At 42.3% G+C, this 15,253-nt stretch overlaps 1 protein-coding gene and 1 long non-coding RNA gene across 2 annotated transcripts in view; both read right to left on the reverse strand.

Moving 5' to 3' along the window:
- LOC134304386 (uncharacterized) overlaps window positions 1–739 on the reverse strand; it is a 25,660-nt gene extending 24,921 nt beyond the window's left edge. Inside the window, exon 1 of the long non-coding RNA XR_010007842.1 lies at window positions 597–739. This is a non-coding gene — a long non-coding RNA (uncharacterized LOC134304386). The remainder of the gene's footprint in view (window positions 1–596) is intronic.
- Window positions 740–750: 11 nt separating this feature from the next.
- LOC134304389 (NACHT, LRR and PYD domains-containing protein 3-like) overlaps window positions 751–15,253 on the reverse strand; it is a 113,602-nt gene continuing 99,099 nt past the window's right edge. The window contains exon 14 of the mRNA XM_062989995.1: window positions 751–770. Within this exon, the coding sequence (XP_062846065.1) occupies window positions 751–770 (20 nt within the window). The remainder of the gene's footprint in view (window positions 771–15,253) is intronic.

Genomic DNA, 15,253 nt, shown 5'->3' on the forward strand with positions numbered 1-15,253 from the left:
CTCATCACAATTACATCTCACACACACACACAAAACTCATCACAATTACATCTCACACACACACACAAAACTCATCACAATTACATCACACACACACACACATACACACACACACACACACAACTCATCACAATTACATCTCACACACACACTCAGTATCTCCAGTTTACAGTGTGTGTGTGTGTTATAATCTCACCACAGTATCTCCAGTGTACAGTGTGTGTGTGTGTGTGTGTTATAATCTCACCCCAGTATCTCCAGTGTACAGTGTGTGTGTGTGTGTGTGTGTGTGTTATAATCTCACCTCAGTATCTCCATTGTACAGTGTGTGTGTGTGTGTGTGTGTGTTATAATCTCACCTCAGTATCTCCAGTGTACAGTGTGTGTGTGTGTGTGTGTGTTATAATCTCACCTCAGTATCTCCAGTGTACAGTGTGTGTGTGTGTGTGTGTGTTATAATCTCACCTCAGTATCTCCAGTGTCCAGTGTATAGTGTGTGTGTGTGTGTGTGTGTGTGTTATAATCTCACCTCAGTATCTCCAGTGTACAGTGTGTGTGTGTGTGTGTGTGTGTGTGTGTGTCTGTTATAATCTCACCCCAGTATCTCCAGTGTACAGTGTGGATTCTTCAGTGCAGCAGAGAGCAGCTTCACTCCTGAATCCTGCAGCTTATTGTGACTCAGTTTCAGATCTCTCAGATTGTTGGAGTTTGAACTGAGAACTGAGGACAGAGCTGCACAACTTTCACCTGTTAGAGAACAACCATCCAACCTGAGAAAGAAAAGATGAAACATCAGATTATTGGATTTAAAGTGTGTGTGTGTGTGTTATAATCTCACCCCAGTATCTCCAGTGTACAGTGTGTGTGTGTGTCTGTGTGTGTGTTATAATCTCACCTCAGTATCTCCAGTGTACAGTGTGTGTGTGTGTGTGTGTTATAATCTCACCTCAGTATCTCCAGTGTACAGTGTGTGTGTGTGTGTGTGTGTGTTATAATCTCACCTCAGTATCTCCAGTGTACAGTGTGTGTGTGTGTGTGTGTGTTATAATCTCACCTCAGTATCTCCAGTGTACAGTGTGTGTGTGTGTGTGTGTGTGTGTTATAATCTCACCTCAGTATCTCCAGTGTACAGTGTGTGTGTGTGTCTGTGTGTGTGTTATAATCTCACCTCAGTATCTCCAGTGTACAGTGTGTGTGTGTGTGTGTGTTATAATCTCACCTCAGTATCTCCAGTGTACAGTGTGTGTGTGTGTGTGTGTGTGTGTTATAATCTCACCTCAGTATCTCCAGTGTACAGTGTGTGTGTGTGTGTGTTATAATCTCACCTCAGTATCTCCAGTGTACAGTGTGTGTGTGTGTGTGTGTGTGTTATAATCTCACCTCAGTATCTCCAGTTTACAGTGTGTGTGTGTGTGTTATAATCTTACCTCAGTATCTCCAGTGTACAGTGTGTGTGTGTGTGTTATAATCTCACCTCAGTATCTCCAGTGTACAGTGTGTGTGTGTGTGTTATAATCTCACCTCAGAATCTCCAGTTTACAGTGTGTGTGTGTGTGTGTGTGTTATAATCTCACCTCAGTATCTCCAGTGTACAGTGTGTGTGTGTGTGTGTGTGTGTGTGTGTGTGTTATAATCTCACCTCAGTATCTCCAGTGTACAGTGTGTGTGTGTTATAATCTCACCCCAGTATCTCCAGTGTACAGTGTGTGTGTGTGTGTGTTATAATCTCACCTCAGTATCTCCAGTGTACAGTGTGAGTGTGTGTGTGTTATAATCTCACCTCAGTATCTCCAGTTTACAGTGTGTGTGTATGTGTGTGTTATAATCTCACCCCAGTATCTCCAGTGTACAGTGTGTGTGTGTGTGTGTGTGTTATAATCTCACCTCAGTATCTCCAGTTTACAGTGTGTGTGTATGTGTGTGTTATAATCTCACCTCAGTATCTCCAGTGTACAGTGTGTGTGTGTGTGTGTGTTATAATCTCACCTCAGTATCTCCAGTGTACAGTGTGTGTGTGTGTTATAATCTCACCTCAGTATCTCCAGTGTACAGTGTGTGTGTGTGTGTGTTATAATCTCACCTCAGTATCTCCAGTTTACAGTGTGTGTGTATGTGTGTGTTATAATCTTACCCCAGTATCTCCAGTTTACAGTGTGTGTGTGTGTGTGTGTGTTATAATCTTACCCCAGGATCTCCAGTGTACAGTGTGTTTGTGTGTGTGTTATAATCTCACCCCAGTATCTCCAGTTTACAGTGTGTGTGTGTGTGTGTGTGTTATAATCTCACCCCAGTATCTCCAGTTTACAGTGTGTGTGTGTGTGTTATAATCTCACCGCAGTATCTCCAGTTTACAGTGTGTGTGTGTGTTATAATCTCACCTCAGTATCTCCAGTTTACAGTGTGTGTGTGTGTGTGTGTGTGTTTGTGTGCGCGTGTGTTTGTGTGTGTGTGTTATAATCTCACCCCAGTATCTCCAGTTTACAGTGTGTGTGTGTGTGTTATAATCTCACCTCAGTATCTCCAGTTTACAGTGTGTGTGTGTGTGTGTTATAATCTCACCCCAGTATCTCCAGTGTACAGTGTGTGTGTGTGTGTGTGTGTGTGTTATAATCTCACCTCAGTATCTCCAGTTTACAGTGTGTGTGTGTGGTGTGTGTGTGTGTGTGTGTGTGTGTTATAATCTCACCTCAGTATCTCCAGTGTACAGTGTGTGTGTGTGTCTGTGTGTGTGTGTGTTATAATCTCACCTCAGTATCTCCAGTGTACAGTGTGTGTGTGTGTGTGTGTGTGTGTTATAATCTCACCTCAGTATCTCCAGTGTACAGTGTGTGTGTGTGTGTGTTATAATCTCACCTCAGTATCTCCAGTGTACAGTGTGTGTGTGTGTGTGTGTTATAATCTCACCTCAGTATCTCCAGTGTACAGTGTGTGTGTGTGTGTGTTATAATCTCACCTCAGTATCTCCAGTGTACAGTGTGTGTGTGTGTGTGTGTGTTATAATCTCACCTCAGTATCTCCAGTTTACAGTGTGTGTGTGTGTGTTATAATCTTACCTCAGTATCTCCATTGTACAGTGTGTGTGTGTGTGTTATAATCTCACCTCAGTATCTCCAGTGTACAGTGTGTGTGTGTGTGTGTGTGTGTTATAATCTCACCTCAGAATCTCCAGTTTACAGTGTGTGTGTGTGTGTGTGTGTGTGTGTGTGTTATAATCTCACCTCAGTATCTCCAGTGTACAGTGTGTGTGTGTGTGTGTGTGTGTGTGTGTTATAATCTCACCTCAGTATCTCCAGTGTACAGTGTGTGTGTTATAATCTCACCCCAGTATCTCCAGTGTACAGTGTGTGTGTGTGTGTGTGTGTTATAATCTCACCTCAGTATCTCCAGTGTACAGTGTGAGTGTGTGTGTGTTATAATCTCACCTCAGTATCTCCAGTTTACAGTGTGTGTGTATGTGTGTGTTATAATCTCACCCCAGTATCTCCAGTGTAGTGTGTGTGTGTGTTATAATCTCACCTCAGTATCTCCAGTGTACAGTGTGTGTGTGTGTGTGTTATAATCTCACCTCAGTATCTCCAGTTTACAGTGTGTGTTTGTTATAATCTCACCTCAGTATCTCCAGTTTACAGTGTGTGTGTGTGTGTGTGTGTTTGTGTGCGCATGTGTGTGTGTGTGTGTGTTATAATCTCACCCCAGTATCTCCAGTTTACAGTGTGTGTGTGTGTTATAATCTCACCTCAGTATCTCCAGTTTACAGTGTGTGTGTGTGTGTGTTATAATCTCACCCCAGTATCTCCAGTTTACAGTGTGTGTGTGTGTGTGTTATAATCTCACCTCAGTATCTCCAGTTTACAGTGTGTGTATGTGTGTTATAATCTCACCCCAGTATCTCCAGTTTACAGTGTGTGTGTGTGTGTGTGTGTGTGTTATAATCTCACCCCAGTATCTCCAGTTTACAGTGTGTGTGTGTTATAATCTCACCTCAGTATCTCCAGTTTACAGTGTGTGTGTGTGTTATAATCTCACCCCAGTATCTCCAGTTTACAGTGTGAGTGTGTGTTATAATCTCACCCCAGTATCTCCAGTTTACAGTGTGTGTGTGTGTGTGTGTGTGTGTTATAATCTCACCCCAGTATCTCCAGTTTACAGTGTGTGTGTGTTATAATCTCACCTCAGTATCTCCAGTTTACAGTGTGTGTGTGTGTTATAATCTCACCCCAGTATCTCCAGTTTACAGTGTGAGTGTGTGTTATAATCTCACCCCAGTATCTCCAGTTTACAGTGTGTGTGTGTGTGTGTTATAATCTCACCCCAGTATCTCCAGTTTACAGTGTGTGTGTGTGTGTGTGTGTGTGTTATAATCTCACCCCAGTATCTCCAGTTTACAGTGTGTGTGTGTTATAATCTCACCCCAGTATCTCCATTTTACAGTGTGTGTGTGTGTGTGTTATAATCTCACCACAGTATCTCCTGTTTACAGTGTGTGTGTTATAATCTCACCTCAGTATCTCCAGTTTAGTGTGTGTGTGTGTTATAATCTCACCCCAGTATCTCCAGTTTACAGTGTGTGTGTGTGTGTGTGTGTTATAATCTCACCCCAGTATCTCCAGTTTACAGTGTGTGTGTGTTATAATCTCACCTCAGTATCTCCAGTTTACAGTGTGTGTCTGTGTGTGTGTTATACAGTGTATCACAAAAGTGAGTACACCCCTCACATTTCTGCAGATATTTAAGTATATCTTTTCATGGGACAACACTGACAAAATGACACTTTGACACAATGAAAAGTAGTCTGTGTGCAGCTTATATAACAGTGTAAATTTATTCTTTCCTCAAAATAACTCAATATACAGCCATTAATGTCTAAACCACCTGCAACAAAAGTGAGTACACCCCTTATAATCTCACCCCAGTATCTCCAGTTTACAGTGTGTGTGTGTGTGTGTTATAATCTCACTCAAGTATCTCCAGTTTACAGTGTGTGTGTGTGTTATAATCTCACCCCAGTATCTCCAGTGTACAGTGTGTGTTAAAATCTCACCTCAGTATCCCCAGTGTACAGTGTGTGTGTGTGTGTGTGTGTGTTACAATCTCACCCCAATATCTCCAGTTTACAGTGTGTGTGTGTGTGTTATAATCTCACCTCAGTATCTCCAGTTTACAGTGTGTGTGTGTGTGTTATAATCTCACCCCAGTATCTCCAGTTTACAGTGTGTGTGTGTGTGTGTTATAATCTCACCTCAGTATCTCCAGGTTACAGTGTGTGTGTGTGTGTGTTATAATCTCACCCCAGTATCTCCAGTTTACAGTGTGTGTGTGTGTGTGTGTTATAATCTCACCCCAGTATCTCCAGTTTACAGTGTGTGTGTGTGTGTGTGTTATAATCTCACCTCAGTATCTCCAGTTTACAGTGTGTGTGTGTGTGTTATAATCTCAGCCCAGTATCTCCAGTTTACAGTTTGTGTGTGTGTGTTATAATCTCACCCCAGTATCTCCAGTTTACAGAGTGTTTGTGTGTGTTATAATCTCACCCCAGTATCTCCAGTTTACAGTGTGTGTGTTATAATCTCACCCCAGTATCTCCAGTTTACAGTGTGTGTGTGTGTGTGTTATAATCTCACTCCAGTATCTCCAGTTTACAGTGTGTGTGTGTGTGTGTGTGTTATAATCTCACCCCAGTATCTTCAGTTTACAGTGTCTGTGTGTGTGTGTTATAATCTCACCCCAGTATCTCCAGTTTACAGTGTGTGTGTGTGTTATAATCTCACCTCAGTATCTCCAGTTTAGTGTGTGTGTGTGTGTTATAATCTCACCCCAGTATCTCCAGTTTACAGTGTGTGTGTGTGTGTGTGTGTGTGTGTGTTATAATCTCACCCCAGGATCTCCAGTGTACAGTGTGTGTGTGTGTGTGTTATAATCTCACCCCAGTATCTCCAGTTTACAGTGTGTGTGTGTGTGTGTGTGTTATAATCTCACCCCAGTATCTCCAGTTTACAGTGTGTGTGTGTGTGTTATAATCTCACCTCAGTATCTCCAGTTTACAGTGTGTGTGTTATAATCTCACCCCAGTATCTCCAGTTTACAGTGTGTGTGTGTGTGTGTGTGTGTTATAATCTCACCCCATTTTCTCCAGTTTACAGTGTGTGTGTGTGTGTTATAATCTCACTCCAGTATCTCCAGTTTACAGTGTGTGTGTGTGTGTTATAATCTCACTCCAGTATCTCCAGTTTACAGTGTGTGTGTGTGTGTGTGTTATAATATCACCCCAGTATCTCCAGTTTACAGTGTGTGTGTGTGTGTGTTATAATCTCACTCCAGTATCTCCAGTTTACAGTGTGTGTGTGTGTGTGTGTGTGTGTGTGTTATAATCTCACCCCAGTATCTCCAGTTTACAGTGTGTGTGTGTGTGTGTTATAATCTCACTCCAGTATCTCCAGTTTACAGTGTGTGTGTGTGTGTGTGTGTGTTATAATCTCACCCCAGTATCTCCAGTTTACAGTGTGTGTGTGTGTGTGTTATAATCTCACCTCAGTATCTCCAGTTTAGTGTGTGTGTGTGTGTTATAATCTCACCCCAGTATCTCCAGTTTACAGTGTGTGTGTGTGTGTGTGTTATAATCTCACCCCAGTATCTCCAGTTTACAGTGTGTGTGTGTGTGTGTTATAATCTCACCCCAGTATCTCCAGTTTACAGTGTGTGTGTGTGTGTGTTATAATCTCACCCCAGTATCTCCAGTGTACAGATGTGTGTGTGTTATAATCTCACTCCAGTATCTCCAGTTTACAGTGTGTGTGCGTGTGTGTGTGTGTTATAATCTCACCACAGTATCTCCAGTGTACAGTGTGTGTGTGTGCGTTTTATAATCTCACCCCAGTATCTCAAGGGTACAGTGTGTGTGTGTGTGTGTGTTATAATCTCACCTCAGTATCTCCAGTGTACAGTGTTTGTGTGTGTTATAATCTCACCTCAGTATCTCCAGTGTACAGTGTGTGTGTGTGTGTGTTATAATCTCACCCCAGTATCTCCAGTTTACAGTGTGTGTGTGTGTGTGTGTTATAATCTCACCCAAGTATCTCCAGTTTACAGTGTGTGTGTGTGTTATAATCTCACCCCAGTATCTCCAGTGTACAGTGTGTGTGTGTGTGTGTGTGTGTGTGTGTGTAATATAATCTCACCCCAGTATCTCCAGTGTACAGTGTGTGTGTGTGTGTTAAAATCTCACCTCAGTATCTCCAATGTACAGTGTGTGTGTGTGTGTGTGTGTTACAATCTCACCCCAATATCTCCAGTTTACAGTGTGTGTGTGTGTGTTATAATCTCACCTCAGTATCTCCAGTTTACAGTGTGTGTGTGTGTGTTATAATCTCACCCCAGTATCTCCAGTTTACAGTGTGTGTGTGTGTGTGTTATAATCTCACCTCAGTATCTCCAGGTTACAGTGTGTGTGTGTGTGTGTGTGTTATAATCTCACCCCAGTATCTCCAGTTTACAGTGTGTGTGTGTGTGTGTTATAATCTCACCCCAGTATCTCCAGTTTACAGTGTGTGTGTGTGTGTGTGTGTTATAATCTCAGCTCAGTATCTCCAGTTTACAGTGTGTGTGTGTGTGTTATAATCTCAGTCCAGTATCTCCAGTTTACAGTTTGTGTGTGTGTGTTATAATCTCACCCCAGTATCTCCAGTTTACAGAGTGTTTGTGTGTGTTATAATCTCACCCCAGTATCTCCAGTTTACAGTGTGTGTGTTATAATCTCACCCCAGTATCTCCAGTTTACAGTGTGTGTGTGTGTGTGTTATAATCTCACTCCAGTATCTCCAGTTTACAGTGTGTGTGTGTGTGTGTGTGTTATAATCTCACCCCAGTATCTCCAGTTTACAGTGTGTGTGTGTGTGTTATAATCTCACCTCAGTATCTCCAGTTTAGTGTGTGTGTGTGTGTTATAATCTCACCCCAGTATCTCCAGTTTACAGTGTGTGTGTGTGTGTGTGTGTGTGTGTGTGTTATAATCTCACCCCAGGATCTCCAGTGTACAGTGTGTGTGTGTGTGTGTGTTATAATCTCACCCCAGTATCTCCAGTTTACAGTGTGTGTGTGTGTGTGTGTGTTATAATCTCACCCCAGTATCTCCAGTTTACAGTGTGTGTGTGTGTGTTATAATCTCACCGCAGTATCTCCAGTTTACAGTGTGTGTGTGTGTTATAATCTCACCCCAGTATCTCCAGTTTACAGTGTGTGTGTGTTTGTGTGCGCGTGTGTGTGTGTGTGTTATAATCTCACTCCAGTATCTCCAGTTTACAGTGTGTGTGTGTGTTATAATCTCACCTCAGTATCTCCAGTTTACAGTGTGTGAGTGTGTGTTTGTGTGCGCCTGTGTGTGTTATAATCTCACCCCAGTATCTCCAGTTTACAGTGTGTGTGTGTGTTATAATCTCACCCCAGTATCTCCAGTTTACAGTGTGTGTGTGTGTGTGTGTGTTATAATCTCACCTCAGTATCTCCAGTTTACAGTGTGTGTGTGTGTGTTATAATCTCACCCCAGTATCTCCAGTTTACAGTGTGTGTGTGTGTGTGTTATAATCTCACCTCAGTATCTCCAGTTTACAGTGTGTGTGTGTGTGTGTTATAATCTCACCCCAGTATCTCCAGTTTACAGTGTGTGTGTGTGTTATAATCTCACCCCAGTATCTCCAGTTTACAGTGTGTGTGTGTGTGTGTGTTATAATCTCACCTCAGTATCTCCAGTTTACAGTGTGTGTGTGTGTGTTATAATCTCATTCCAGTATCTCCAGTTTACAGTGTGTGTGTGTGTGTGTGTGTTATAATCTCACCCCAGTATCTCCAGTTTACAGAGTGTGTGTGTGTGTGTGTTATAATCTCACCTTATTTTCTCCAGTTTACAGTGTGTGTGTGTGTGTTATATTCTCAATCCAGTATCTCCAGTTTACAGTGTGTGTGTGTGTGTTATAATCTCACCTCAGTATCTCCAGTTTAGTGTGTGTGTGTGTGTTATAATCTCACCCCAGTATCTCCAGTTTACAGTGTGTGTGTGTGTGTGTGTGTGTGTGTGTGTTATAATCTCACCCCAGGATCTCCAGTGTACAGTGTGTGTGTGTGTGTGTGTTATAATCTCACCCCAGTATCTCCAGTTTACAGTGTGTGTGTGTGTGTGTGTGTTATAATCTCACCCCAGTATCTCCAGTTTACAGTGTGTGTGTGTGTGTTATAATCTCACCGCAGTATCTCCAGTTTACAGTGTGTGTGTGTGTTATAATCTCACCCCAGTATCTCCAGTTTACAGTGTGTGTGTGTTTGTGTGCGCGTGTGTGTGTGTGTGTTATAATCTCACTCCAGTATCTCCAGTTTACAGTGTGTGTGTGTGTTATAATCTCACCTCAGTATCTCCAGTTTACAGTGTGTGAGTGTGTGTTTGTGTGCGCCTGTGTGTGTTATAATCTCACCCCAGTATCTCCAGTTTACAGTGTGTGTGTGTGTGTTATAATCTCACCCCAGTATCTCCAGTTTACAGTGTGTGTGTGTGTGTGTGTGTTATAATCTCACCTCAGTATCTCCAGTTTACAGTGTGTGTGTGTGTGTTATAATCTCACCCCAGTATCTCCAGTTTACAGTGTGTGTGTGTGTGTGTTATAATCTCACCTCAGTATCTCCAGTTTACAGTGTGTGTGTGTGTGTTATAATCTCACCCCAGTATCTCCAGTTTACAGTGTGTGTGTGTGTGTGTGTTATAATCTCACCCCAGTATCTCCAGTTTACAGTGTGTGTGTGTGTGTGTGTTATAATCTCACCTCAGTATCTCCAGTTTACAGTGTGTGTGTGTGTGTTATAATCTCATTCCAGTATCTCCAGTTTACAGTGTGTGTGTGTGTGTGTGTTATAATCTCACCCCAGTATCTCCAGTTTACAGAGTGTGTGTGTGTGTGTGTTATAATCTCACCTTATTTTCTCCAGTTTACAGTGTGTGTGTGTGTGTTATATTCTCAATCCAGTATCTCCAGTTTACAGTGTGTGTGTGTGTGTTATAATCTCACTCCAGTATCTCCAGTTTACAGTGTGTGTGTGTGTGTGTGTTATAATCTCACCCCAGTATCTCCAGTTTACAGTGTGTGTGTGTGTGTTATAATCTCACTCCAGTATCTCCAGTTTACAGTGTGTGTGTGTGTGTGTGTTATAATCTCACCCCAGTATCTCCAGTTTACAGTGTGTGTGTGTGTGTTATAATCTCACTCCAGTATCTCCAGTTTACAGTGTGTGTGTGTGTGTGTGTGTGTGTGTGTTATAATCTCTTCCCAGTATCTCCAGTTTAGTGTGTGTGTGTGTGTGTTATAAACTCACCCCAGTATCTACAGTTTACAGTGTGTGTGTGTGTTATAATCTCACCCCAGTATCTCCAGTTTACAGTGTGTGTGTGTGTGTTATAATCTCACCTCAGTATCTCCAGTTTAGTGTGTGTGTGTGTGTTATAATCTCACCCCAGAATCTCCAGTTTACAGTGTGTGTGTGTGTTATAATCTCACCCCAGTATCTCCAGTTTACAGTGTGTGTGTGTGTTATAATCTCACCTCAGCATCTCCAGTTTACAGTGTGTGTCTGTGTGTGTGTGTTATAATCTCACCCCAGTATCTCCAGTTTACAGTGTGTGTGTGTGTGTTATAATCTCACCCCAGTATCTCCAGTTTACAGTGTGTGTGTGTGTGTGTTATAATCTCACCCCAGTATCTCCAGTTTACAGTGTGTGTGTGTGTGTGTGTGTTATAATCTCACCCCAGTATCTCCAGTGTACAGTGTGTGTGTGTGTTATAATCTCACTCAAGTATCTCCAGTTTACAGTGTGTGTGTGTGTGTGTGTTATAATCTCACCTCAGTATCTCCAGTGTACAGTGTGTGTGTGTGTGTGTGCATTATAATCTCACCCCAGTATCTCCAGGGTACAGTGTGTGTGTGTGTGTGTTATAATCTCACCTCAGTATCTCCAGTGTACAGTGTGTGTGTGTGTGTGTTATAATCTCACCTCAGTATCTCCAGTGTACAGTGTGTGTGTGTGTGTGTGTTATAATCTCACCCCAGTATCTCCAGTGTACAGTGTGTGTGTGTGTTATAATCTCACCCCAGTATCTCCAGTTTACAGTGTGTGTGTGTGTGTGTGTTATAATCTCACCCCAGTATCTCCAGTTCACAGTGTGTGTGTGTGTGTGTGTGTGTGTTATAATCTCACCTCAGTATCTTCAGTGTACAGTGTGTGTGTGTTATAATCTCACCCCAGTATCTCCAGTTTACAGTGTGTGTGTGTGTGTGTTATAATCTCACCCCAGTATCTCCAGTTTACAGTGTGTGTGTGTGTGTTATAATCTCACCCCAGCATCTCCAGTGTACAGTGTGTGTGTGTGTGTGTTATAATCTCACCCCAGTATCTCCAGTGTACAGTGTGTGTGTGTGTGTTATAATCTCACCTCAGTATCTCCAGTGTACAGTGTGTGTGTGTGTGTGTGTGTTATAATCTCACCCCAGTATCTCCAGTTTACAGTGTGTGTGTGTGTGTGTGTTATAATCTCACCTCAGTATCTTCAGTTTACAGTGTGTGTGTGTGTGTGTGGTATAATCTCACCCCAGTATCTCCAGTTTACAGTGTGTGTGTGTTATAATCTCACCTCAGTATCTCCAGTTTACAGTGTGTGTGTGTGTGTGTGTTATAATCTCACCCCAGTATCTCCAGTTTACAGTGTGTGTGTGTGTGTTATAATCTCACCCCAGTATCTCCAGTTTACAGTGTGTGTGTGTGTGTGTGTGTGTTATAATCTCACCTCAGTATCTCCAGTTTACAGTGTGTGTGTGTGTGTGTTATAATCTCAGCCCAGTATCTCCAGTTTACAGTGTGTGTGTGTGTGTGTGTTATAATCTCACCCCAGTATCTCCAGTTTACAGAGTGTGTGTGTGTGTTATAATCTCACCCCAGTATCTCCAGTTTACAGTGTGTGTGTGTGTGTTATAATCTCACTCCAGTATCTCCAGTTTACAGTGTGTGTGTGTGTGTGTGTGTGTTATAATCTCACCCCAGTATCTCCAGTTTACAGTGTGTGTGTGTGTTATAATCTCACCCCAGTATCTCCAGTTTACAGTGTGTGTGTGTGTTATAATCTCACCTCAGTATCTCCAGTTTAGTGTGTGTGTGTGTGTTATAATCTCACCCCAGTATCTCCAGTTTACAGTGTGTGTGTGTGTGTGTGTTATAATCTCACCCCAGTATCTCCAGTTTACAGTGTGTGTGTGTGTGTGTTATAATCTCACCTCAGTACCTCCAGTTTACAGTGTGTGTCTGTGTGTGTGTTATAATCTCACCCCAGAATCACCAGTTTACAGTGTGTGTGTGTGTGTGTTATAATCTCACCCCAGTATCTCCAGTTTACAGTGTGTGTGTTATAATCTCACCCCAGTATCTCCAGTTTACAGTGTGTGTGTGTGTGTGTGTGTGTGTTATAATCTCACTCCAGTATCTCCAGTTTACAGTGTGTGTGTGTGTGTGTGTGTGTGTGTGTTATAATCTCACCCCAGTATCTCCAGTTTACAGTGTGTGTGTGTGTGTTATAATCTCACTCCAGTATCTCCAGTTTACAGTGTGTGTGTGTGTGTGTTATAATCTCACCTCAGTATATCCAGTGTACAGTGTGTGTGTGTGCGTTTTATTATCTCACCCCAGTATCTCCAGTGTACAGTGTGTGTGTGTTATAATCTCACCTCAGTATCTCCAGTGTACAGTGTGTGTGTGTGTTATAATCTCACCTCAGTATCTCCAGTGTACAGTGTGTGTGTGTGTGTTAAAATCTCACCCCAGTATCTCCAGTTTACAGTGTGTGTGTGTGTGTGTGTTATAATCTCACCCCAGTATCTCCAGTTTACAGTGTGTGTGTGTGTTATAATCTCACCCCAGTATCTCCAGTGTACAGTGTGTGTGTGTGTGTGTTATAATCTCACCCCAGTATCTCCAGTTTACAGTGTGTGTGTGTGTGTGTGTGTTATATACTCACCCCAGTTTCTCCAGTGTACAGTGTGTGTGTGTGTGTGTGTTATAATCTCACCTCAGTATCTCCAGTGTACAGTGTGTGTGTGTGTGTGTTATAATCTCACCTCAGTATCTCCAGTGTAGTGTGTGTGTGTTATAATCTCACCCCAGTATCTCCAGTTTACAGTGTGTGTGTGTGTGTGTTATAATCTCACCTCAGTATCTCCAGTTTACAGTGTGTGTGTGTGTGTGTTATAATCTCACCCCAGTATCTCCAGTTTACAGTGTGTGTGTGTTATAATCTCACCCCAGTATCTCCAGTTTGCAGTGTGTGTGTGTTATAATCTCACCCCAGTATCTCCAGTTTACAGTGTGTGTGTGTGTGTGTGTTATAATCTCACCCCAGTATCTCCAGTTTACAGTGTGTGTGTGTGTGTGTTATAATCTCACCTCAGTATCTCCAGTTTACAGTGTGTGTGTGTGTGTGTTATAATCTCACCCCAGTATCTCCAGTTTACAGTGTGTGTGTGTGTGTGTGTTATAATCTCACTCCAGTATCTCCAGTTTACAGTGTGTGTGTGTGTGTTATAATCTCACTCCAGTATCTCCAGTTTACAGTGTGTGTGTGTGTGTGTTATAATATCACCCCAGTATCTCCAGTTTACAGTGTGTGTGTGTGTGTGTGTTATAATCTCACTCCAGTATCTCCAGTTTACAGTGTGTGTGTGTGTGTGTGTGTGTGTGTTATAATCTCACCCCAGTATCTCCAGTTTACAGTGTGTGTGTGTGTGTGTGTTATAATCTCACTCCAGTATCTCCAGTTTACAGTGTGTGTGTGTGTGTGTGTTATAATCTCACCCCAGTATCTCCAGTTTACAGTGTGTGTGTGTGTGTGTGTGTGTTATAATCTCACCTCAGTATCTCCAGTTTAGTGTGTGTGTGTGTGTTATAATCTCACCCCAGTATCTCCAGTTTACAGTGTGTGTGTGTGTGTGTGTGTTATAATCTCACCCCAGTATCTCCAGTTTACAGTGTGTGTGTGTGTGTTATAATCTCACCCCAGTATCTCCAGTTTACAGTGTGTGTGTGTGTGTGTGTGTGTTATAATCTCACTCCAGTATCTCCAGTTTACAGTGTGTGTGTGTGTGTGTGTGTTATAATCTCACCACAGTATCTCCAGTGTACAGTGTGTGTGTGTGTGTGTGTGCGTTTTATAATCTCACCCCAGTATCTCAAGGGTACAGTGTGTGTGTGTGTGTGTGTTATAATCTCACCTCAGTATCTCCAGTGTACAGTGTTTGTGTGTGTTATAATCTCACCTCAGTATCTCCAGTGTACAGTGTGTGTGTGTGTGTGTGTGTGTTATAATCTCACCCCAGTATCTCCAGTTTACAGTGTGTGTGTGTGTGTGTGTGTTATAATCTCACCCAAGTATCTCCAGTTTACAGTGTGTGTGTGTGTTATAATCTCACCCCAGTATCTCCAGTGTACAGTGTGTGTGTGTGTAATATAATCTCAGCCCAGTATCTCCAGTGTACAGTGTGTGTGTGTGTGTGTTAAAATCTCCTCAGTATCTCCAGTGTACAGTGTGTGTGTGTGTGTGTGTGTGTTACAATCTCACCCCAGTATCTCCAGTTTACAGTGTGTGTGTGTGTGTTATAATCTCACCTCAGTATCTCCAGTTTACAGTGTGTGTGTGTGTGTGTTATAATCTCACCCCAGTATCTCCAGTTTACAGTGTGTGTGTGTGTGTGTTATAATCTCACCTCAGTATCTCCAGGTTACAGTGTGTGTGTGTGTGTGTTATAATCTCACCCCAGTATCTCCAGTTTACAGTGTGTGTGTGTGTGTGTTATAATCTCACCCCAGTATCTCCAGTTTACAGTGTGTGTGTGTGTGTGTGTTATAATCTCACCTCAGTATCTCCAGTTTACAGTGTGTGTGTGTGTGTTATAATCTCAGCCCAGTATCTCCAGTTTACAGTTTGTGTGTGTGTGTGTTATAATCTCACCCCAGTATCTCCAGTTTACAGAGTGTTTGTGTGTGTTATAATCTCACCCCAGTATCTCCAGTTTACAGTGTGTGTGTTATAATCTCACCCCAGTATCTCCAGTTTACAGTGTGTGTGTGTGTGTGTTATAATCTCACTCCAGTATCTCCAGTTTACAGTGTGTGTGTGTGTGTGTGTGTTATAATCTCTTCCCAGTATCTCCAGTTTACAGTGTGTGTGTGTGTGTGTGT

The sequence above is a fragment of the Trichomycterus rosablanca genome, assembly GCF_030014385.1.
Source record: "Trichomycterus rosablanca isolate fTriRos1 chromosome 3 unlocalized genomic scaffold, fTriRos1.hap1 SUPER_3_unloc_1, whole genome shotgun sequence".
Taxonomy (NCBI): Eukaryota; Metazoa; Chordata; class Actinopteri; order Siluriformes; family Trichomycteridae; genus Trichomycterus; species Trichomycterus rosablanca.